Source organism: Protomyctophum parallelum, assembly GCF_964188405.1.
Source record: "Protomyctophum parallelum genome assembly, chromosome: 10".
NCBI classification, from domain to species: Eukaryota; Metazoa; Chordata; class Actinopteri; order Myctophiformes; family Myctophidae; genus Protomyctophum; species Protomyctophum parallelum.
The window spans coordinates 24,893,654-24,919,079 of NC_139704.1; the positions used below are offsets into that span (position 1 = coordinate 24,893,654).

Genomic DNA, 25,426 nt, shown 5'->3' on the forward strand with positions numbered 1-25,426 from the left:
ACCATATTGTCTCTGTCAGGTGGAAACCTCATTATGTCCAAAACTGTTACTTTTTAGGATTCAAATTCAAAAGCATCAAAAGTAGCAGATCTGCAAGCTCAAATTCGAGCTTGCCGATCTGCTACTTTTGATGCTTTTTGTGACGTTATATGTATGATCAATTAGCCTATAGGGCATTAGTTTTTTTTTTAAACCACGCAAAGTTTGAATTATTTTCTCATGGTTGCTGCCTGACAGCATCATTATGTATTCTTGGATCTCGGATCTTGGATTACCGTCTTGACCAAAACCATCTGGGGAAATACAATGTTGCGCTGTTGGAATATAGTGGTCTCCCCCATGGAAGATGGCTGCAAGCAGTGCCTGCCAACCTCACCAACCTCAACAGAAGCAGTGCCTGGGGCAGGAGGAGAGACATATAATCCTCCCAACAGCACCGTTGGCGTTGTTGGATCAGGATGAGAACCATCGGCTGGTGCTTTGAATGCTTTCCAGCTAGAGAGGATCGTCCATGCCGCGGTAGGTATATATACTCCTAGCTCAGGGGTGGGCAACTGGCGGCCCGGGGGCCACATGCGGCCCCCACCTTCACTTAATGCGGCCCGCATGTTAATATCAGAATACTGATATAGTATTTAGTATTATTTAGTATTTCAGCTGTTTCAATACCAAACCCGCTTTAATTATTTCATGACTATAAATGACTAGTACTTAATGACTAGTATTAAAATGTTAGTCTTTTTGTGTCCAATGTAGTTATGTTAACAGTTCATAAAGTTAACATAACTATAACTAAATGCATTTGAAATAAAATAAAAAGGTTACTTTTCAGGATTCCAATTCAAAAATAGCTAAACATTATTCAGGTTTTCAATTCAAATATAGCAGAGTGTGGCGCGTTTTGAGCTTGTAGATCGGCTATTTTTGCTACGACAGTAATATGTACTGTGGCCCTCTGGAGTGAGTGTGGAAATATATTGGCCCTCTCCATCGTCAAAGTTTCCCACCCCTGTCCTAGCTGTAGGAAAGAGTTGTGGGTGGTGATAATGCTTTATCACCCAGGGAGAGGGAGGGGAGTGGAGGTCTACTGCATTAAGTCAGCAGTGATGCTGACACTTGGCTTGTGCATGGTGCTGCAGAAGAGTTTTTCCAGGTAGCTGTATAGCGGTGTCTTATTCCATACGTGGTTTCTAATTTCATACACACAACATACACAACTCACTCACGTGGTTTTTGCTGTACCAAAAGTACCAGTCAAATGAGCCGTACAGGTCATTGGCTGCTGAGGTGTCCAGGTTTGCAGGTGTTTTGCAGTGTGCTATACTATATATACTATTGTGATTGATTGATTGATTGATTCTTTATTGCAGACTCAGGGGAATCCATATCACAGTACAACAACACAATAATGTGAGATGGAGGATGACTGAGTTAAGCAGTCACACCTGGCCTGAGTCAAACTAGAACTGGACTCAGAGCTGGGTGTGGCTGCGCACCTGTTGTGCATGGACTTGATCAAGGCACAACAGGATAAATCAGTCATCTCCACAAACACTCAGAAGATAGCCTCTGTCCGGACAGTGGAGTGCTATCGCCTCTCCTGTGTAAAATGATATTATTGTGTATAATTTCCCTGCACATGGAGGAATAAAGCTACAAACTTAAGGAAAATGTCACTTGTTGTGTCCTTCCTTGCCCTAAATGGTAAATGATGCATTATCACACACACACATTCATACACCGATGGCAGCGGAAACCATGCAAGGCACCAACTAGCACATCGGGAGCAATTAGGGGTTCAGTTTCTTGCTCAAGGACACTTCGACAGTAACTCTGGGGGAGCCCGGGTTCGAACTGGCAACCTTACGGTTACCATCCAGGCACTCTACCCCTGAGCCACCGCCGCCCCTGTACTATATACATTGATATACCGGTGTATTAACTAACTACATACTATATAGGGCAGTGTTTCCCAAAGGGGGGTCCTTGAGGTAGTTCCAGGGGGTCCCCAGCTAAATGATAGTTTGGAAGCAAATGTACCCTTATGGGTCTGTAACTCAGAGTTAAATTAACATTGATTTTACGATATACAGTAAATTGAGGGTCCCAGACATAGAAATGCCATTAAATAGGGGGTCCATAGACTAATGCATGTCAAACTGGGGGTCCTTGAAATTAAAAAGGCTTGAGAATCACTGCTAGAGCTGTAAAGATCTTCTCTTATGGGGGTTCCCGACATCTCTTCAAATGGGGGTCTGCGGGCTAATTAGTGTTATGGTTAGGTTAGGGGGTTTGAGGTGGGTTGTCGGTCTAATGACAGTCGGACCAATCCTTCTAGGCCTAGGGCCCATGACCCACCTTTATGCAACGCATTTTGATGGCATAGGATGGCTCCGGGTAGAAGACAGAGTCAAGCAGTTGAAAATGGGGCTGACTTTCAAAATTGTAAATTCAGCCCTGCCCTCAGTCCCCATTTACTTAACGGATTACCTCACAAAGGTGAGCAACTCTCACAGCGACAACACTAGAGGGAGTATAAATAATGGGTAAATTCACTTTCCACAGCACTGCCACTCGGGTGTGGAATGCCAAAACAAACAAATCACTGGCTTCCTTTAAAACCGTTCTGAAAAATCACCTATCAATGTCAGCGGGTCAAAAGGAGAGAAGATGACCTCCCTATACCACCCTCCGTGTGATTTTTTTGTATTTAGATTTTGTTGTACTTACATCTGTAAATAGTTATCATGTTTTTGAGGTATCTCGATTATTGTCATCATTGTGTTGTGAATGCATGGGACCTGAATGGAAACAAGACCGCAAGGTCTTTTTTCGGTGCTATCCTTTTGGATCAATGTGCTTTGACTGTACTGTTTTGCATTTGTTATTGTCTAATAAAATAATCAATCAATCAAAAAAAAAAAACGCGGCACATGCAAAACACAGTGTTAAGGCAGTGTTATTTTGACGGCAAATTCAGATTTAGTCTTAGTCTTTTGAAAACACCATTTAGTCCTAGTCCTATTTAGTAATTTGAAATTGTTTAATCTAAATATCAAAAGTTTTTTAGTCCTTTAGTCTTAATAGTCGTAGTCAGCTAAATGAATACTGCTTTAAGGGGCCACAAGTTTGTACTGTAGGTTGGCAACTTTTGAAGTTTGGGGAAACATCTATTTGTATATATATATTATTTTTTTATACAAAATCAATTTGAGGGTCCTTGACATGAAAATTTTGAGAACCACACTGTACTACTGCCTGTTAATGTAAAGGATTCATCGTCAACTCTGCAGTTCTTTTTTACCGTACTTCCATCCTGCAGAGGCTGTGCTGTGGCCCATATAAGCCATGGGAGGCCAGGCCGCTGGAGGGAAACCGGATCCAGCTGTGATATACTGTATACGTCAGCACTTCACAACACAATACCTATAGAGAAGTGTCTCGCTCTCCTCATCATCATCAGCAGCAGCCTCGGGGCCGTTCGCTTCTCTCCACTGCCTGTAAAGCAGTGATTCTGGCATACGGGACGGGTGCATTATGTTATCATCACACATGCACATTCTTTTGCATCTTAGAGCCCCCCCTAAAGCCCTTCTCTTTAGCATTGTCCCGTCTCTGTTAACAGACAGTAACCAATCCCCTGAAATGTCATTCCTCAGTTTCATGTTCGTGTGAACATGGAATATAGTAATGTCCCACATGGGTCCACATGCCTTACACGTTACCAACGAGGGGGGTCGCGTCCTGCATTAATCCCTGTGGGGAAATTCTTTTCACACTCACTTTCTTTTACACGTACAGGCCCAACATACTACAGACATGCACACACAGGGCTTATAGAGGGTATGTGCGTGACATCATCACCATAGCCAGAAGTTATGCGGGAACGCCTACTTTGGGTGGTAAAAAACGACTTTCTGGCCTTGACAGCCCATACATCCAAACAGAAAAGTCCTATCTGATTTGCCACTCGCTTTATGCATGCACATACCCTCTATAGGAGAGACGGCGTGCAATTCGCTGCTAATAAAACACAGTGGTGGAAAGTAACTAAGTACTTTTACTTAAGTACAATTTTGAGGTATTTGTACTTTACTTGAGTATTTTCAATTTCCAGTACTTTTACTTCCACTCCACTACATCTCAGAGCCAACATTTTTACTTTATTTGAAAACTTTAGTTACTTTGGCGATTTTAATTTTGATTAGAAAACATACATTAATCACTTCAACCCTATACATTTCGGCCATATGAAAATAGCCGATCTACAAGCTCACAATGTATGACGCATTGTGAGCTTGTAGATCGGCTATTTTCAATAGATTTTGTACACATTTTGAACTTGTGAAATGGGACATTCTGCAATATGAGTACTTTTAGCACTTTAAGTACATTTTGATGCCGATACTGTTGTACTTTTACTCAAGTACATTGTCAATTCCGTACTTTTACTTGTAACGAAGTACTTCTAAATTGCAGTATTGGTACTTTTGTACTTTTTCCACCACTGCGCATAGGAGATGGAGTGATGGGCTGCCACTAGGTGGCACCCGGGAGCAGTTTATAGAGGTTCAGTGTCTTTACTCATGCCCAGGTGAACTGGCCTCTGCCCAGCTACCAGTCCACACTGTAGTCCATGGTCTGTGCTGGACCTCTAGTGCAGCAGTTCCCAAACTTTTTAGCCCGTGACCCAAAAGAGACATTATATATACTCCCCCCCCCCGGGACCCAAACTAGTGAAAATAACCGATCGACCGAGCTTGGCTATTTTCACTACTTCTTAAACATTTGTTTTCTAATTTATGGATCTTTTATTTTGCTTCATGAAATTACTGAAAGAAAATATGACATTTTGTTTTGAATTCATGGATGAATTTTGAATATGTTTGCATTAGGGTTAGATTTAGTGTTAGGGTTTGTAATTTCGGACAACGCATGTCCGTCCCTCAGTCCGAATGTCTCCAAAACGTCACAGTATAATTTTTGGAGCTGGAGACAGTTGCGGTAGGTCAGTAGACGCGTCTACTGGAGCATCGGATGCTCTGATTAAACCTGATTTTGTCCCTTTGTTTCAATGCATTGATGACATCCAGAATCCACTAGTATAACAGACGTCTGGATACGTGACCCCGACTAAAACTAAGACGGAAAATGTTCGTCGACTACAGTGGTTTTCACTGACAAAAATAAATGGAAACTAAATGAAAACTAAGCTATGTATGATGACTAAAACTAAGACTAAATATACTGACAATTTTCGTCAACAGTTAAAAACTAGACTAAAATGCTAGGGACTACAAGCCCACAGCGCGTCGTGGGCTTGTAGATCAGCTATTTTCAGCAAGTGAAAAAAAAAACAGTCTGCATCAAGGCCCGCCAAAACACATTTTAGTCGACTAAATCAACTGAAGATTTAGTGGACTAAAATCTTATGATATTTAGACGACTAAAACTAGACTTAACACTAAAACATTCCAGGTGACTAAAATGTGACTGAAACTAAATGAAAACTATTGAAGAGAATTTAAATCAAAATTTGCTGCCAAAAACAACACTGCGACCACACATTATGTTCCTTGTGACTGGTGAGGACCAAGGAACAGTGCCTAGTTCAAATCCAGCTCGTCATTTAAGCATAACATGACCGTCAAGTTCAATACAAAGGTCACCGTATAATGTTACCAGGTGTAAATCCCCTAACTATAAATGCTTCACGAGTTTAAATGTGCAGTATTATCTGATCGCTGACTGTATTAAGAAGTCTTACACAAAACCAGAGAAGCTGTTCTTGTCATTTGTTTTTCTATGTTTGTGTTTACATACCAGTAGTAGCAATACTGGTAATTTACATAGTATGAGTCTAACTTTTGTATCTTTCCCTGTGTGCATTTTAAATATTTTTTTAATAAGAAAACATTGCATTTGATCAGATTGGAGTGCAGTACTATAAACAATTCATATTAGACAGCTCTCATTAAAACACATGATTATTAGGTATACAAAATACTATGAAAATGATTTATGGTCAGTCATGCACCCTGGCTAGTGAATACACAACGACACATATTGATCCTGTTATGCACCTTCACGTTAACTTAATTAGAATTTACATTTACAGTACTGTGGTGTCTCATTGTAGGAAATTAACCCCATTAAATTACACACCAAGGCACTTAAAAAGGAGTAAGTGATATTTTTTTGGTTAACCCGATGAAACCAAGAAAGCATCCGTTGAGTTGAATATGAAGGACCTTTCTTGGGTTTTTAAGTCCTCCTAGCAGACCTTGTATTTTAACTCTACTTTCCTGTGCAAACTGTTAATAAAGTGTTAAATCAATCAATCAATCAATCACTTTCGATTTTAGCGATAATATCGTCTCTGTCGGGTGGAAAGTGGAAACCTCATATGTCGGTTCAAGTGCTTACGGGTCGTTACAGTTTGCTCTGAGCAGCTTGTAACCTCCACACCTTCCTGACCCCGTCTTGTGGCGAGTCCAAAACCCTGAACGCCTCCACGTCTCCTGTGTCGTCAAAGTGCTGCAACAACGTCTGGAACACCGTCACGGGGATGCTGAAGTTGAGGTGAGGGTAGGTCACTTCGGCTGCATAGTCCCGTGTGTTGCTGGATACGATGCCTGGAAAGACAAAGGCATGTTTTGAGACCTCTGCTACTGTATATAGAGAGATATATTCTTAAATACACATTTTCTCATTTAGCTAACTTCTAGCCTGTGAAATAACAGTGAAATCAACCACTTTCAACCGGCTGCCCACATTTTGGGCATGTCATTCTAATATGTAAACAAAACAAATGGCAATAATAGCCAATTCACAAGCACTACACATGTGGAATCATGCCGAGTTGTGAGCTTGTAGATTGGCCATCTACAACATTTTTGAACGTATAAAATGGGGTGGTTGAACTGTTCCTCATTTTGCTGGTTTGCCCAGACGCCACATTGAGAACCACTGCTATGATAGCACTGGAGGCAGCACATTAGTGTTATTTGCTGCCATAGATGTTGGTAGTGGTACATGCACTGTGTTATGTTCATGCACAGTAACACAGAAACTCTAGAGAGTTCTATGGACAACACTTGCCCCCTAGTGATTGGAAAAGGTCTTGTTTTCTTTTCCTTACCCAGCAGCTCTCCTGAGTGTTTCCGAACAACAGCGCCCCCACTGGCCCCTGCCTGCACTGCACAGGTGGTCTGCAGCATGACCGGCTGCCGGCTCCAGCTGATGGCTCTGGAGAGGATTCCGGAGGTCAGAGAAGGACCGCAGTTCTGACCCAACCCCCCATAACCCAGCACCACCACATCCTCACCTGATGGAAGCACAAAGTAAACACACACACTGTTAAGGTTAGTTAACTTATTTTTCTTTATTAATTTAGACCTGAGAAAATATTCTACAAATGCCTTCTAAATCCTGACACTTTTCTGAAAAGCCCATGTTTCTATGTCAGTGGTTCTCAAACATTTTCATATCAAGGACCCCCAAGATTATGTGTAATTGGCCACCGACCCCCATCTGAAAATATGTAGTTCCAGGGACCCCCCAGAAGCAAAGATTTGAGTTAAAAACGTTCACTCTGAAAGAATATATATTCAAAGATTTGCGGCACATTTTCATGATTTTTCAAAAATAGCAGACCTACAAACTCGTAGCGCGGCACTCGGTGCTGCGCTATGAGCTTGTAGATCTGCTATTTTTCAATAGCTAAAGTAGAACAGAATGCTTAAAACACCAAAAGGGGTTCCCTTTGCTACTTTTGTGGGACGCTGTACTGTAGTATGCTCAAGTAGGGCGTTAATTGTATGGGGGAGGGGGGGGGGGGGGGGGGACCACACAAAAAGTTAGAATGTGGAGATAAGAGGTTTCTGCCCGACAGCGATCATTATGATGAAACATTGCTGTTAGTACCTCCAGTTCCTACAGGTTGCCTTTTTAAATGAAAAGGTAAAGATCACACCTGGCTGAAAGCGTGTGGCCAGCTGTGGGAGGACAGCCTGTGGAGCAGAGACTGGCAGTCCCACCACGGCCAGGTCGTACGGGGAGGATGAACTGGTGGAGAACAGAACTTCACCAGGGACAGCATGGAACCTGTGCAAAGAACACAGAACAGTGTTGTTTTTGGCAGCAAATTTTGATTTTAGTTTTAGTCGTAGTCTCTTGAATAGTTTTCATTTAGTTTTAGTCACATTTTAGTCACCTGGAATGTTTTAGTGTTAGTCTAGTTTTAGTCGACTAAATCGACAGTTGATTTAGTCGACTAAAATGTATTTTGGCGGGCCTTGATGCCGTCGTAATGACACTTGCTGAAAATAGCAGATCTACTAGCTATTTTCAGCATGCAACCAAGTGTAAAATGACTCGTACTGGATCTCTTGTCCACTAGACTAGTCCCTTCCTAAGAGTCTAGCAGGTCGATTAACCAGTTCCAATAATATTACTAATCATATTACAGTTTTTAGAGCTGGGGGCGTGTGGTATGTCATATTGCAATTTTGGGCATGTTAAGAAGCGCTTTCGACACCCCGTGCATTGCGCAAAACGGCCTTGAATTAGTCATGGGTGTGTTTAAGGCGTGTTTGAGACGTACCCAATCAACATGTCCGTACTATTCTCTTTACCAGTCAGCTGATGTCACATACGGAATGCGCACTTTGGGGATCGTGGTATTACATTTCTTCAGGCTGGCAGCCTGGCACCATAGAAGACATGACATGACTTTGTCACATTTGGGTTAATTATTCCTATTGCACTGCATGCTATCACCTTTATGCCTCAAAAGAACAGACCCACCTATACCTTTCAGATCGGAATGGAACTGCGAGTAGATAGCAGCATATTGGCAAATTGGCAATCCATGCGGAATGTTCCCAGAATCGTCTAACCCCCGAACATGCAAGTTCGTTTGATATTGTTTAATTCGATAACGATAGAACCATGTACCATACAGCGAATGAAAGCAAGATTCCTAAGAAATATGGAGATTTTTACATTTAATAAAACGGTTGAGAAATGAGAGAACCATGAGTGTTTATATAGGCTAATATTAAGGCTGCAACAACGAATCGATTAAATCGATAAAAATCGATAATTAAATTAGTTGCCAACGAATTATCTTATCGATTATTATCGCGGGTGTTTTGTAACGTAAAGCTTCTTTCTTTTTACCGTTCCGTAACGGCACTAGGCTGAACGAACAATATGCAACGGGTCGGTATAAACACAACACAGGGCGCGTTCGGAAATAGCGCACTGAGCGCACTGTGCAATGCAAACTAATAGGCGAGTGCGCTCCCGGTGTGCATTTCCAAACGCACCCACAATATTGTCTTGAACGTGACCAGAGCGCCCGGTCCGCATCTACCCCTCTCTCTCCCAACTAACTTCAGTCTCCCCCCCACACACACACAGAGAGGGAGAGCGTCAGCTCTGTGGCTGCGATGATCTGCTTGCAAAATGCCCCAAACAGGTCCCAAAACATGGCATTTGTGAGCACGGCCACTGTCCATATTTGTTTGTCTTATGACAAAAAATGCTCCACAATGTCTGAATCTGTGAGCTTGCAGGCTGTCTACGACGAGCACTATAGCAGTGTAGCTTGCTAACGATCGTTAGCTCCTCATTTGTTCCACCTGTGTAATCACAGCAGCGCATTGAAGTGGGCACAGGGCAAAAATCTCCGTGAAGTGAACGTTTTTGCTTAATGATTTATTCAGTGCTGTTTAACTTTAGCAATATGTGATACTAGAGCCTAGACCAGTGGTAACCAACCTTTTCAAGCCCAAGAGCCCATTTTATTCCCAATTGTAAGCCAAGATCTACCACTAAAACGTGTTAGAAAAAACACTTGTTTTTTTGCTATTTCTGACAGGCTCAATGCATGTGCACACATCCACACAAAGACTAAAGCTTAAATAATAATAAAAACTTATAGTAAATTATATTATCAATGTCAAATAATATTAAAGGACCTATAACATAGAATTCAACTTTTTCCATTTCTTTTCTGTTTTTGGAGCTCCCATATGTGTTTTCTATCCCCACAAATAACCAATTTTGAACAATCAGGCTTTCATATCATATCAGGTGCTTTAATAGAAATTGCTCTCAGGAACAGCTCAACTGAGAAATGACAAGGCCTGGTTATATCAGTGGTGATTGAGGCTCAAAACCATTAGAAATAACTTTGAGGGACATAGACAATATGATATTAAATATTAAAAGCCATTTTAGAAAGTATGTTATTTGCACTTTAAGACAAATGTATTAGAAATAAAAAATATTAGGACAAAAATACAAATAAACTTCTTTGTTGAGTTTTTTTTTTAATAAAACAAAATGCAAAGGACATGAATTGCTTTTACAGCACAATATTTTGTTTCTCATTTCAATGAATATTCACATATTTGTAAAGTTTGAACGCCAACTTTTAACCAAACGTGGGAGAAACACTGTGCACGGCTGCACGCACAAATAAAGAGTGCACTCGCGCACGCACATGACGGATTATTATCGATCAAAACAAGTCGCTTACAAAAGCATGTGTTACAAAATCACCGACCTGGATGGATAAATATCAGTGGTCCATCCATTGTGTGACCTAATTAACGAGCAACGGTAGGCAGCCGAGTAAGTTAACAGCTTAGTAAATTAATAGTCTACCGTAGCTGTGTGTCAGATGTTCTGTCTGAAGCAGTCAAAGCCAAGGAGAATGTTACAATTTAATTCACAATCGAGCATCTTGCCCTGCATCGAATATCACATGATAGAACAGCAGGATAAAAACGGATAGTCTGTCTGTCATCCATGCATCCATGAGCTATACGTCAAGCCCTGTCTAGGACCCACTTCCTTCAAAACTGTGGCTTTCTTGTTCAATAGTTAGAATCTTCAACTGTGTCATGTTTTGACAGCGGCACTAAACATTTTGACAATTTGTCATAGTGATATTTATCCAGCCAGGTCGGTGATTACTTATCATTCATGCTGTGCAACACGCTAAGGATTGTTTTGATCGTTAATAATCCGTCATGTGCGAGTGCCGAGTGCACTCTTTATTTGTGCGTGCAGCCGTGCAGTGTTAAAAGTTGGCGTTCGAACTTTACAAATAATAATATTGAATAATATTCAACGTGTCGGGGACGCTATCATGCTGCGTTCACTCTGATGCTCTCATTGCTCTGTGTGCTGCCTGCGAGGGGAACAACAGACACACAGCACATGAGCACAGAGTGCTAAAAGGGGGAGGGCCGAGGGCGGTGCGGTGGAAGCAAGGGGAACAGATCTTCAAGCTGAAATGCATCGAGCCTCTACACGTTGTTAGCTTGTAGATCTGCTCTTTTTTTGCGAAAGACATTCTGCTGTGTATTGCTGCCCATCAGTCTGACACTTCGGGATCGACTTGAAAGGTTCCCGCGAGCTACTGGTAGCTCGCGAGCCCCTGGTTGGTTACCCCTGGCCTAGACCCTAGAGAACATGCCAATATGGCTGCTATAAGAACGGTTTCCCCTATCAGCTAGCATGCTACTTAATTGTAACTTGTGTGCACTGTGTGTGTGTGTGTGTGTGTGTGTGTGTGACTGTGTGCGTGTCCACACAGACTGTGTAGGACAGTGGTTCTCATAGTGGGAGTTCCAGCTACATTATAGATAGTTAGGAAGTAAACCAAGTGGACCCTAAAGGGTCTGTAACAGAGAGTGAAAAAATGGAACCAAATGGACTCACAATTGATTTTACCATAGAAATAAAAAATAAAAAATTGGGGTCCCAGAGATAGAAATGGAAAGAGACAGTCAGCTATACACGGTCAACATTACAGATTACAGTATCATTACAAGTAGGAATGGCAATGAAATCAAATTGGATAAAAAAAGGGGGTAAAATATTAATTTTGAATGAGTATTCATTTTTATTGTCTTTATTGTTAGTTACAACATGCCTAAAATAATTTGAAGCTAATTTTTTTAAGTAATTGCAAAAAGGTGCCATAATCCGATTCATCGATTCATCGTTTAAATAATCGGCCGATGAATCGATTATGAAATTAATCGTTAGTTGCAGCCCTAGCTAATATCAACGTTTTTTTATGAAAGACAAACGGGCTGTGAACTTGAAGAGCTCAATCACCATCCCGACACGGAAGAAATATAGCCTAGTGCATGCATGTATATGCACTGTTGCACTTGCACACAGTAGCCTACACACGCTCTTTATTTGTTTCTATTGAAAAACACCAGTAAAATAACGTTTATTATATTTTATTTCATTCAAGTCACGACGAAGGAATGAGTTGAATGCGTGCTGCGTAATGCTGTGGCCCCGATGGTATGGTCTTCGCCGAGTTCGCTCGTAGCATTTTATTGAAGAAGACTTGAATCGGGTGTGATACAGCATATGAAAGCAAACTTCCCACGGATTATGGAGATGTTTTTATTTATTTTTAAGGTTGAGAAATGAAAGAAATATGGCCGTTTCTAATCTCAACATTTTACAAAAAAAAGACGCAAAACGAGGCTGTTGCCATGTCTCATAGAAACAAGTAAATAGGTCTATAAATATAAGCGCATATAACAGGGGTCTGTAACCTATTTTAAATGAAGTGCCATGTTTTTATTTTCTAGATAGTGAGTCTGCCATATCCAGATTAATTTTAATGACACCACATTAAAATAAAAAAACATATTTTGATTGTCCACAAGTTCTTCCTTCTTTTTAAATATGTTCTTGCACATTGTTATAATGATCATTATATATATCCCCCTGCAGTCAGAGTTCATAGTTTTAATGAATGAATGTGATGCATTGTGAGCTGGTATAGATCTGCTATTTTCAAAAGTAATCTTGGAAAAAAATAATTAAATTTTTGGATTAGCCGTCCTTAGTTGGGCAAATGCATTCATCTGGGGATCCTTGACATGGGAATGTGCTGTGTGAGGATCACTGGTTTAAACAACATTAGGAGAAAAGCCCAAATAACCACTTTAGAAACAAGAAAAGCAACCACAAATAGTACAACTACCAATATTTACAAGCAACTTTACAGAAAAAGAAGCCGCTTATAATAAACAGACATGGCAACACTCTAGCAGCCTCCCAGAGCTGCTCAAGTGTACAATCAAACAGTGCTTTTTGCGTTTATGAGGTGGTCAGACCCACGTCTAATCGTTATGCGCTGAGTGTTTTTAGGTCAAGGGGCTTAATAGCAAATTGCGCAAAGCGAAAATAATTAACATATGGACACTCCCACAATGCTAAAATATTCAGGAACGCTGTATGCCATATGTGTGTGCGTTCAACACGGGCCGATATGCCTTTCATAATACGAATGTGCGCAGAGCGAGGCCAATTTATGTATTACCACATGGTAAAACGCACCTTCAAAATCTAGGCCTAGGTCTAGTTTTTTTTTGTTGACAAAATCAACAGTTTATTTAGTCATAATTTTAGTCATCATGGCTTAGTTTTTATGTAGTTCTCGTCTGTGAAAAAAGTTAGAGTTTTAGTCGACGAAAACAACACTGGTGTGTGTGTGTGTTCAGTAATCAGTACAGTACCTGTCCCTGCAGTGGAACCTCAGAGTGACAGATGACTTTCCGGCGACGACGTGCCGGCAGGTCAGAGCCAGCCGAGGGGCGACCATGACCCCAGAGCCCCAGAAGCGTCCGCTGTCCACCAGACACACCGTGGGATACGTGTCTGTCGGACTGCTGCTGCTGGACAGATAGCGGTCAGTCGATGCCCGGTGGAGAACTGACGACATGTCTCGCAGGGGGTCTTCAGTCTTCATACAACACATGATGTTCTTGAAGATCACCTGTAGGAGGGTGCAAACCATTGATATAAAAAAAAACAGATGCCTCATTGGACGCTGCCACTAAAGTGACTACTGGCCAATCACAGCGTGTCTTTTCCGGAACTTGTCAGACCCGAACGGCCTGCTCTGTGACACGCACGGAAGCTTCTGTGAAGCCCTAGTCTGGTGTTGCCAGACTGTTGCCTCTCGCAATAGTTGTCTGGTTATGCGAGACTAGTGAAGCACCAACGCGGAAGCGCCCTCACTTTTGCACACAGAGCCGAAGGAGGCGTCTACCTTTCTATGTCTATGGTGCAAATTATTTGATCGATTATATTTATCGATAATTTCATAATATAACCGATTCTAATTCAATCCCTAGTTTGGGCAAGTCGTTTTAGGCGTGAAAAAAAAAGCTTTAAAACAGATAAAAAATGTATGTATTCAAAGTAGTCACCATGCCCACAGGGTCAAAATAGTTTTTTTTTGTATATTATTCTAAACACACTTCTCAGTTATTCGATTAATGTGAAAAAGGTAATCAACAGAACAAACGCCAAGAAAGTAAGCCCTATTAACCACGTGGTCCTACAGGGACCACATTTTCACTCAACGTGAATACGGATGTTGGGCGTTCAATGACCCACCTGTGCTGAACACACGAGGGTGAGTCCTATCCACTCGTTGGCCTTCCAGCACAGCGGTGACACGATCACGCCGACCAGGTCTGCACCGCCGCCACGCGGAAGGAAGAGGCCTCCGCCCTCGGTCCCCGGCAGGCAGCGGGCGTCCGTGAGGATGACGGCGTTCTCCTCTCCCGCCAGGTTACTGACGATGCCCCTGCTGAGTGTGCTCATGAAGAGATCTGGAGGCGCAGCAGAGCGCTGTTATTTAACTCACGAAATAACAAAAACTGAATGCTTTATTCTTTGTCAGTACCGGTATTTCATACATAAGACTTAATATTTTGGGTGGGTATGAAGTAGGTCGTAAGTCTGTCCCCGTTACAATGCGCTAGACCCCTGGGAGATGGATTGCTGAGGTGGCGCGCCACACCTACCATCAGCTCCCAGTACTTACCGCATGACTTGCCGGACCCAAGCCGTGCTACTCATACGCTGAGTTTATGGTGGAGCCCGAGATCGAACCCACTGAGCTACCCGGAAACATGAAATATTCGGATATTTTACCAGTTTATAACTGATGGTCAAAAAATCGACAAGCTCACAGTGCGTTGCATTCGCACCACGTTGTGAGCTTGCAGATTGGCCAGGTTCACATTTTCTTTTGGTAAAGAGACCAAAAGTTTGTTTAAAACTAAAACGAACACTAAAACTGATAAAAGCTCAACTAAAACAAAGCCTAACTAGCAAACCAACTTTGAAAATGATATAATCAAAAGTATACTGAAATTGTAAACACAAAGGGAAGAACTAAATAATGAAACAATAATAACCTTGGCACAGAGAGCCAAAGGGGGTCCCACATGCCACCACCGGGCATCCCTTCTGGAGAGAGGAACTCTTGGTCCAGGGCAGAGGTCTGGAGTCTGAGGCGCCGTCCACAACACGCTCAGCCCTGAGCACGGCAAACCAGCCGAGAAACTGGGAATCTCTGGCCAGCTCCTCGTCCTCCTCCTCGCCACCGTAGAAACGCCACTTGTCAGCCTCTTTGAAAAGTGTCAGGAAAGCCTTTCTGAACTCCAGGCAGTTGACCAACATCACCAGTTCGGTGCTGGTGTCGTGTTGAGGACGCGTCGTGTTGCTTTTGGAGACGTCGGTGTACGCTTGATATGATGATGTCGACGTGCAAGGGTTGCCGTCCACGTGATGGCGCTGCTCGTGGAATCTGACGCGAATGTCGAGCTTTTCGTTGGCGATATTGTGCGGCAGCATGAACCTCTGATCCGAGGCGAGAGACTGCTTAATATGACCGTCGTCAATGAAACGAGAAAAGGGGAGAGCATTGCAAATCACCATCCCAGACTGGGCGTTGAGGATGACTCCACTGCAGCTGATGGATCTGCCATCCTGATGATCAGAGGTCTTCTTCACGGTCACAATACAGCAGGACTTCTCTATCACCTCCATTCTGTTCTGTTCTGTCTGTGAACAAACATCAATGAACTTTGATGTAAATGCATTGATTGATGAGGGTTATGATGATAAAACCAGAAAAAGCACTAAGACTTGTTTACATCAGGGGTCCTCCATTTTCAATTCATCACATGTAAAGGCTTACAAATATATACACTTCTATGGAGGGAAAAAAAGGAAATCATATATAGTGTACAGTTGAAGAATAAATATTCACTGTAATTTTACTGTTTAATTTCTTCTTTTTTTAACTTCTTTCTTCATTGTTGTTGTATTCTAAATTATTGATTCCTTTGCTTAATTATTTCACGTAAAGCACATATAATTGCATTGTTGTTGAAATGTGGGTTGAATTTTTTTGAATGTGAAATGTAAATGTCTTGTCTTGCCTTAATTTGTTTCAAAAGTGTCAATGCTGGAGAGACGTCATCCCCGCTGAAGATAAGTATGGCTTTGCAAAAACAGATTTAATATGATAGAGTCCACTACTGTCAACCAGAAAACAATCAACTACAACAGATAGGAGTTCGTAGCATTTTGTAAACATTGAAAATCCAAGTTGGAATCTATTTCCGGGTTGGCCAAAAGTCCAGTAGTCCTCATTGGTCGAGTGTAGCCTGACGACCATATAGGCTGAGCCAATGGCGTAGTTAGTATAGGTAGGCGGGGTCATGGTCCATGGAGGATGCTTGTTTTTCTATCTAGTGTATCCCTGCTGCTGAAGTGTGTGTGTGTTTGTGTTTTGACTTTTGATTGATTGATTTATTAACAGTTTGCAGAATTACAGTACATTTCAAGTACAACTCAATACAATGTGTGTGTGTGTGTGTGTGTGTGTGTGAGAAGCAGTGAACTTCAACAGGGGGTCCTCAGATTTACTAAAGGGGGTCCGCCAAATCTTTGTGTGATATAGGCTAATAGTGGTTGAACACATTAACATTGATTGATTGATTGATTGAAATATTTATTAACAGTTTGTAGAATTTACAGTACATTTTAAGCACAAACTCAATACAAAGACTGTCAACTGTGAGTGGACGACCCAATTAAGCATTACACTTGTTTACAACAGGGTCCACATTGTTCAATTCATCAAAACATTTAAAGACATACAAACATTTAGAGACATACAAATAGACATTTCTATGTAGCTAAAGAACAGAACAGGAATTCATCATATGGGAAGCAAAAAAGGGAAAAGATACAATATACAGTGAGGGAAAATGGGGTGGGGGGGATTCAGATTTTACAGAGGCCAGTTTCGAATTGCAGCCATCCGTAGGTGCCCTTTGAGAGCGGTTTTGAAGGAGTCAAGGGATTCACATGTCTTAATGACTGTTGGTAGGGCGTTCCACATTTTGGTGGCATAGGAGCGAAAAGAATTTAGTCCCTTGTTTGTGCCGAATCTGGGTCGTACATGGTTTGTTGCACTCCCTCTGGTGTTGTGGGTGTGGACTTCGTTTACATTAAGGAAGTATTTAGACAGGTACATGGGTATCTTGGTGGTGTATCGAATCTTGTGGACCAGACCCATTGCAAGATGCTGTACTCTGTCGACGACCCTAAGCCATCCCAGCCTGTCAAAGTGGGCAGGGGTGAGGTGGGTTCGGGGGGTGAGGCCAAGTAGGAGCCTGACCAGTTTGTTTTGGGAGGTCTGGAGCCTTGTTTTAAGGGCCTTTGAGGTGCTGTGGTACCAAGAGGTGGATGCATAGTCAAAGAAACCTTGTACGAGGGCTCCTGTTAAGGTCTTCAAGGTGTTTTTGCTGACCAGTGAGGAGATCCTGTAAAGGAATCTTGTTCTTTGATTTACTTTTTTGATTACGTTGGTGGCCATTTTATCACCGGAAAGATTGGCCTCCAGGATGGAACCTAGGTAGGTAATTTGATCTTTTCGTGTGATAATATTGTCACCCACTTTAACCAAGAAGCCATCTGCCTTGCTGAGTTTACTATTTGATCCGAAGAGGATGGATTCAGTTTTACCCAGGTGTAAGGATAGTTTGTTATCAGCGAGCCAGGTGCAGATTCTACCGAGTTCAGAGCTGAGGGTCTTTTCAACCTGCAGTTTGTTCCTGTCCGAGACCAGCAGTGCTGAGTCATCTGCGAACAGGAACAAGTTGCAGTCACAAGCTGAAGTCATGTCGTTAACATAAATTAGGAACAGTAAAGGCCCTAGTATGCTTCCTTGTGGGACGCCACAGCTCACTGGGAGGGGAGGGGACAGTGTTCCGTTCACCTCCACCATCTGTTCTCTCCCCTCCAGGTAGGATTGCATCCAGCTCACTGATGTGCTATCAAAACCAATAGCTTTAAGCTTGTTAACCAGTATGGAGTGGTTCACGGTGTCAAAAGCCTTTTGGAGGTCCAGCATGACCATGCCGCAGTATTTTCCAGCATCCACCGTGTGTTTGATGTGATCGCTCAAATAGAGGAGGCATGTGTCAGTGGAGTGGGATGTTCTGAAACCAGATTGGAACTCGTACAGCAATTTATTAGTGGCAAGATACTTTTCAACCTGTTCATAGACTATTTTTTCCATCACTTTCGAGATGGAGCTTAGAATAGAAATAGGGCGGTAGTTGCCGGGTTCTAATTTACTCCCTTTTTTGTACAAGGGGGTTACTTTGGCCAGTTTAAAATCTTGGGAGACCTGTCCCTGTTTGATGGAGAGGTTAACTATGTGGGTGATGACTGGAGCTATGAGTCCAACACTGCTGTCAAGTATAAGAAGATAAAATATTTTGGAACATCTTGCGCCATTAGCATAAGACATCCAATCAATGTACTACATCCCCACAAAAAGACCACCCCAATTTGACTAAAGGGGTCTTTGGCGAGAAAACGTTGAAGAACCCTGCCGGCCTGCCCTAAAGGCATCATGGACCTAGCCACAAGCAACTCAGAAGCTAATACTCGGATGCCAGTCCCAGATAGCATTCTAACATTGAGTTACTTGAGGCTACTCTGGACCTTTGAGAACACACTGATATAGAAAAAAACAATAACCCCGGCAAGACTTTCAAAAATATTTATTATATCCAAACTCCAAACATTTTTTCTTCCCAAAATATAATATACCCTATAGCCTAATTCTCTAACAGATCCATCCCAGAATTGCATAATAATGTAATATTTACAAAGTAATAATAATACTAGTATTGCTGCTGCAGTCATATGTATTTTACCATATAGGGCCTATGTACTTTGTTCAAAATCTTAAGTAGGCCTACCACCCAAGTACTCTCATATTTGAACTGCACACACAGGGCAGGCAATAGTCACCAAGTACTCAAGTCTATTCACAGTAACTAACCACTAATAAGAAAGGTACACGAAAGAGTGGGCACCTTAATGTTTAATTGGCTTTTATTTCTTCCCATAATTTAATAAATAAATAATAATTATTATTACATTTTGTGGGAACAAATGACATCGAGGTGCCCACAATGTTTAGGTGCCCACTATCCATAAAAACAGGTAAGCAGCTGATAACATCCATCACCTGGTTGTGCTAATGCTGTAACAATGCATTGCAATTATAAAATATCTCTCTGTAATATCATAAATAAATAAAGCTCACACAGATAATGCACTTGTGGTCACATTCATATAATCGGGTTGTAGTGGTAAGGTAAACTATGAATTGAAAAAGAAAGAAATATATATATTCTTTTGTGTATAAACTATTAATTCTGAGAAATAAAACTAATGTAGGCTACATTCAAAACGGTTTGGTATGTTGAGAGGTAGGCTGTCTAGTCATGTATCATATGGCACCCAATGACACACTTTCTATAGAAATAATTACACTCTTCAGCATTATCCATACTCAAATGTACCTTTTACTTAATACAGTTAAAATAAATTCTACTTTGCACAGTCAGTGTGAAGGAAGCTCGCTTGACGTATACCGACAAAGTAGCTTGCTTTTCAATTTTGCTAAATTGGGAAAGAGCAGCTCTGACAACGGAAATGTTAACCAAATCGACCTTCAGTGTAAGCCAACACCAAGCCCTAAAAATAAACCTGGGTCACAATCTGGCTCACGGTGCTGACATGTCCCATATGGAGGAGACGGCTGCTTCTTACAAAGTACCAAGAAGAAACCATTTAATGTAGCATCATGTCGTACTCGTACTCTTAACTGTTCAGTACTCCGTAAAGTCCATCAGTGTCCATTTAATTCTGAGAGCGTAGAAAATTATAAATGAACACAGTATTTTACAGTCATTCAGAGAATGAGTCTTATTCATGTTTGTTATACTGAATGACAAACTAATGTTGTACTAATTTGAACTTTGACCTACTCTTGTGTGACTGAAAACATGGTTTACAGATGTTTGAATGCCATTATGTCATGTGAAATACATTTCTTTTTAGTCGGAGCCTTGAATAAATATAGTATGTACCATATGTATGAAAATATCTTTCCAGCAGGTGTTCTTTTGTGCAGGACCTGTTCTCGTGTGCATAGAACAAAATGGTAAACCAATTAAGTAAAAAATGTAAAAAACGCTATAACTCAATCAATATATTGGGAAAGCCAGCGGAATCCATCCCCATAGCCCTGTCTCTTCAGCACGCTACACATAAAGACCTCCATCGGCCTCAAGTTCAGCTCCTTCAATGATACGTTGCCCTAAAACAATAAACAAAGGCACACAATTGAAACAAAGAATGGATCACAACAGATTAACATCACTTTCTACATGTTTGGACATGTAGTGAAGTTTTATCTTGACTTTAGTTATTGCAGTTTCAATCCGTAGCTTATAATGAATAAAATATTATTGTTGTTGTAGGTTAGGGTTAAAGTCACCAGTGGTTACAGGTGGTCTCCATACCAAATTTAGACCCTGTCAGGTAGGATTTGAAGCAGACTGTGCACCGAATTGGACAATAGATGCACCAGTTGCAATTACCTCTCTCAGTCGGATATAAGACTTATGGATTTTAAATTTAAAGTAGTAAAAAAAACCACTTATTTTTTGTCAATTACACACCCAGTGACGCCTTGAATTATTGGAGATGATTTCGTTTTTGTCACATTCCTGAGCCAATAATTCGACAAACAAGTTGGCTGTCAGTCCCACCGGAGACTTCGCCGGTCATCAAATACTTGTTAACAGTCAGACCTTGTGAACTCACCTTTCCAGTCGTGTGACCGTACAGACCAAACATTCCTCGGAGGATATCTTCACTGACGGCTTCTGGGCGATCGATCTTATTACCCAGGATGAGGACCGGCACGTTGTTGATGGTTTCATCCGTTAGCAGAGCCTAGAGAGAGACAGGACATATCCAAAAACATGACTGCCAACTAGAAACACGTACAACAATGACTGTTTTAGTGGCTTTTAAAGATGTCAATAACAATAGGACTTACATCAAGTTCAACTTTAGCCTCTGCTAGCCGTGCATGATCAGCACAGTCCACCATGTAGACAATACCGTTAATGGCAGGGAGGTAGTTCTTCCAGATTCTTCGAGCTGCGAGAGTCAGACATGAATTATATTCATTGTCAGGCATAGCCTCAATATGACTTCAAAGTTTCCCTTTATAATTTTAAATACAGTTCAGGGGAAATAATTGAGATTCCACAAGGCTCTTACATATGACTCTTATAATAATGGACCCCAATGGAAACAACTAACAAGCCTCTCTGGGCTTTTTCTGTTATTCTTTTAGCATAACTTTTGACTGTACTACTTTACTGTGTAAAAAAACCCCAATAAATAATTAACTTAATAAAGTATCCAATGAATCAATCAATGACTCAATCAATGACCTTAACAAGAAAACAAGCTTGCACATCGACTAAAAGGCAGGTGCAGGACCAACCGAACAAGACTGGCAAAAAAACATATGAAATATGCACACAAATGAAATGCCCCCCCCCCCCGACTGGAAGCCCTTTACACTACAGTAGGCAGACTTTCTTTTTCTTTTGCCTGTCTTATGAATGATGACCTACCTTGTGTATGTCCACCAAGATCAAATGTGGTAAAAGTCATTCCAGCAATAGTCAGCTCCTCAGATGCTGAAGAAAGACAATTTCACAGACATGAGCTAAAAGATAAGACAGATCCATCCCCCTGCGGTGATAATAAACAGGGCCAGTTTCTATAAAATGCAGATGAATGAAATTATTACTTGGATGCAACGTGGGCACATGCTGTCCCAGCCTGTCGTCTCTGAGCATGTGCAACAGTGTGGTTTTTCCTGCATTATCCAGACCGAGAAACACCAGCTTGCCAGACTTTCTGTACAACCCTGAGGACAGGAGAAAAAAACAACACACATTTAATGTCAAAATTATATCGGCGGAAAGAGACAAATAGTGTGTAGTAGCCGAGTAACTCAATCTGAAGCCCAAATGCCTAATATATCCCCTGGCCCAGGGGGGATTCCCTCTTGACATAAGCGGTAGGCGTTTGGCATTTACCCTAGTCCCATGCACATGGGAACTCCGGGTTTGAATCGCAGGTGTTACAATAGCATGGATAGGTAGCACGTTCAGGAAATCACTAATATTATCTTACGTTTTAGCAAGTAAGTCAATCTTTGATTGATTAATACTGTACCTAATAGTTGCAAGACACTGCTGACACTCTTGTAGAGCCAATCAAGGATGAAAGACATGTCTTCAGCCTGCTGAAATATAGATAGATTATCTGTTATCACATGACAGGAGAGAAGCACGCAGCAAGGTCTGTTGTTTATTTTAATATCTTTCTTTCACTCTTTATTTACCCAGGGTAGGTATGCTGAGCAGTGAGTGCTTTTTCATCAACGCCATGCTTCACACACAAGTCACACACACATTAAAACCTGGGAGCTGCCTAGTACAACCACAGTCTTCTTAAGTTCTTATATTATTATAAAGTATAATTTATACTGTTGGCTACTGAGCGCACACACACACACACACACACACACACACACACACACACACACACACACACACACACACACACACACACACACACACACACACACACACACACACACACACACACACACACACACACACACACACACACACACACACACACAGTGTGGTTTGAAAAATAGTTGTTCTAAGATCAACTCTAAATATCTGTTCTAGGATATGCTCTTGTCGGCAAGCGACACCGTCGTGCCATGGAGTCAGAGGCTGATGCCCACTTTCCAAGCGAGAGCTGTGAACTCAGATTAATGTTGAAGAAGTAAGAAGAAGTAATTACTAAATAAACTGTATAGAAACGTGTTAATACTACAAGGGAAATTTAGGTTCAGCTTCAACCATCCTCAACTCAAAATGTATTTATAGAGCACATTTAGCATGGTCAACCAAAGTGCTGTAGCCTACAGGTTAAAACAATACAAAGACATGACATATAAATAAATATTAATGTGTTTTTATAGCGCTTTTCCAAGTGCTCAAAGCGCTTTACAATGGTTCATTCATTCATACATTCCACATTCACACACCAATGGTGGCAAGCTCACACTGACCGACTCATTGGAGGCAATGTAGGGTTCAGTGTCTTGCCCATGGACACTTCGACATGTGGACAGGAGGAGCCGGGATTCAAACCGCCGACCCAGGGATCATTGGACGACCTGCTCTACCTCCTGACCCACAGCCGCCCTGAACATTAGCATACCAATTAAGTTAAGAGAAAAATAAAAATAAAAGAAAAACATTTGCACCAGTAAGGGAAAACATAGGGTGCCAGGCTCAGCTGTCACTAAATGCCAGGGAGAAGAAAACTTTAATAAAAAGATCAATCGACTGGGTAGCTCTGGTCAGATGAAGGGGCAAGGTGTTCGCGGAATCGCGGGCCTGAGGGGCGGCCACCACGAAGGCTCTCCTCTGGCTTTTAGCCTAGTCTTTGGGCAGAACCAGAAGCAACTGGTTGGCCGACCTCAGAGCTTTGGATGGGGTGAGGCGGTGAGCTGTTAGGTGCCGTGTAAGGAGTCTTGCTCAGGCACACTTTGACATGGGCGGGACAGGAGGCCTTCTGATTATCAACACCACACCGCTCAGCTATATGGCCAGGCTAATAAGATGTTTGACATCCAAACGCTTTTCCAATAAGGATACTATTGCATTGGAAATCTTGCACTGAAGTGCATTGTTTGCTCCGCTGCCCTGACCCTGGATTACTTTACTGGTATGTGTAAGCCCTGTGGTGCAATCACACAAGGGGAACAAACTGGATGCTGCCTGGAGGAGAAAACAAAGCTATACAGCACACCACCACGTATGAACTGTAGCTGGATTGTTCACAGAGCCATAAAATCAACTGCAGTCTCAGTCTGTAGCTAACTAGCTATACTGTAGCTTGATCAGATAGCATAATTGTCATAATAAATAGTAGCCTTGTAGTTGTTTAATGTTTAGAGAGCAGTCTAATTAAATGTAGTCTACTGGAGTTTGATAGATGTTGGAAATGTTTGTCTTTATTAAAGAGATGTCTGTCCTAAATACATTAACTGTAGTTTGTTAAGAAAGCTGTGTCACCCTCTCACAGTCTGAAGACACAGTGTGTTATTCTTGCCCAGACTATTTTTATGACAGGTTGTGACTATGACACTCGATCGCATCGCCCCCCATGACCACACACACACACACACACACACACACACACACACACACACACACACACACACACACACCTGTCACTCTGTTGAATCTGAATGCAGCACACCACTATATTACAATCAAGAATGAGGAAATAAGTGACGACTTTCAACATTATTCAGCATGCAGCCACGAAACAAAGCTGGTTTTGTAAACAGCCGCACTGAGAGTTGCGTAACTTGCGCTCAGCTGTTCAACAACAAACTATAAACTATAATAAACAGCTCACTCACGCCGTGGACTCTTACGTATTTCAAGGCAGCTGTTCTCTTACACGCGTTCAAGTTCAATGTCAAACAGGCAAGATGATCCTGACGAGCTGGGTTTTTTTACCTTAATTTGTGAGCGTTTTGTCAACTCCCGATGAAAATACACGCTCTTTGGTCCAAGCTGCTCTGGCCCCGGCAGGTTACAACATTTGTCAATTCACCGGAACTGCGTAACGGTCTTTTTGGGGAGAGGGGGTCAGATGGGAGGGGTCACATGCCGAATATGATCCTTTGAAAGCATTATTTAAACCCACCACGACGGCAGCCTACTAATATAGAAGCCTTTGGATAATGAACCCCAATCATACAGCACAAATATAAGACACAACTCATAATTAACTTATGGAAACTATTAATATAAACGACAAAAAAAAACTACGTTTTTCTGATGGCATCACAAGTTCACAACAGGGAGTTCAGGCCAGGGCAGTGAGTTTGTGAACTTTTTAGACAGTTCAAACTACTTTTGAGCGGACACCAGGGGGCAGTCTTGCAATGCTGAAATGTATGCTTGCCCAACAATTTTAAACCATTGGTGATTGGCATAGAGTGGGGTGATTGGTCCCACATAAAGACTATTTTTTTTGCTATGAGATAGACATTAAATGCATTATGTGATCTTCC

General features: G+C 41.7%; 3 protein-coding genes across 8 annotated transcripts in view; 1 reads left to right on the forward strand and 2 right to left on the reverse strand.

Moving 5' to 3' along the window:
- The window catches only part of cuedc2 (CUE domain containing 2), a 203,847-nt gene that overhangs the window by 165,920 nt on the left and 12,501 nt on the right, over positions 1-25,426 (forward strand). The window lies entirely within an intron of this gene.
- tysnd1 (trypsin like peroxisomal matrix peptidase 1) lies at positions 5,629-16,449 on the reverse strand. Its single transcript, XM_083774507.1, has 7 exons — positions 16,293-16,449; positions 15,264-15,912; positions 14,455-14,672; positions 13,569-13,828; positions 7,976-8,106; positions 7,142-7,327; positions 5,629-6,635 (listed from the first exon to the last, which is right to left on the reverse strand). Exons 2-7 carry the CDS (start codon positions 15,895-15,897, stop codon positions 6,433-6,435), a joined length of 1,632 nt encoding a protein of 543 aa, XP_083630633.1. The 5' UTR covers positions 15,898-15,912; positions 16,293-16,449; the 3' UTR covers positions 5,629-6,432.
- sar1ab (secretion associated, Ras related GTPase 1Ab) lies at positions 18,916-24,969 on the reverse strand. Of its 6 annotated transcripts, none has more exons than XM_083774378.1 (8): positions 24,867-24,942; positions 23,402-23,537; positions 22,489-22,555; positions 22,058-22,177; positions 21,879-21,944; positions 21,290-21,393; positions 21,052-21,183; positions 18,916-20,542 (listed from the first exon to the last, which is right to left on the reverse strand). In XM_083774378.1, the coding sequence occupies exons 3-8, from the start codon at positions 22,544-22,546 to the stop codon at positions 20,426-20,428; spliced, it is 597 nt and encodes a 198-aa protein (XP_083630504.1). In that variant the 5' UTR covers positions 22,547-22,555; positions 23,402-23,537; positions 24,867-24,942; the 3' UTR covers positions 18,916-20,425. The 6 variants fall into 6 exon arrangements, with proteins under 6 accessions (XP_083630504.1, XP_083630506.1, XP_083630501.1 ...); XM_083774380.1 differs by having other exon boundaries at positions 22,489-22,558; XM_083774375.1 differs by lacking the exon at positions 23,402-23,537 and having other exon boundaries at positions 22,489-22,558; positions 24,867-24,969.

Bases quoted from the DNA above. Each gene is read 5' to 3' on its own strand.
- tysnd1 (XM_083774507.1), bottom strand. From the start codon at position 15,897: ATGGAGGTGATAGAGAAGTCCTGCTGTATTGTGACCGTGAAGAAGACC. The intron at 13,829-14,454 runs GTGGGTCATTGA...ACCCTCCTACAG, and splicing joins CCCTCGTGTGTTCAGCACAG to GTGATCTTCAAGAACATCAT. The intron at 7,328-7,975 runs GTGTGATCTTTA...TGCTTCCATCAG, and splicing joins GGCCACACGCTTTCAGCCAG to GTGAGGATGTGGTGGTGCTG.
- sar1ab (XM_083774375.1), bottom strand. From the start codon at position 22,546: ATGTCTTTCATCCTTGATTGGCTCTACAAGAGTGTCAGCAGTGTCTTG. The intron at 22,178-22,488 runs GTACAGTATTAA...TCCTGTCCTCAG, and splicing joins CAGTGTCTTGCAACTATTAG to GGTTGTACAGAAAGTCTGGC. The intron at 21,184-21,289 runs GTAAGTCCTATT...GTCTCTCTCTAG, and splicing joins AGGCTAAAGTTGAACTTGAT to GCTCTGCTAACGGATGAAAC.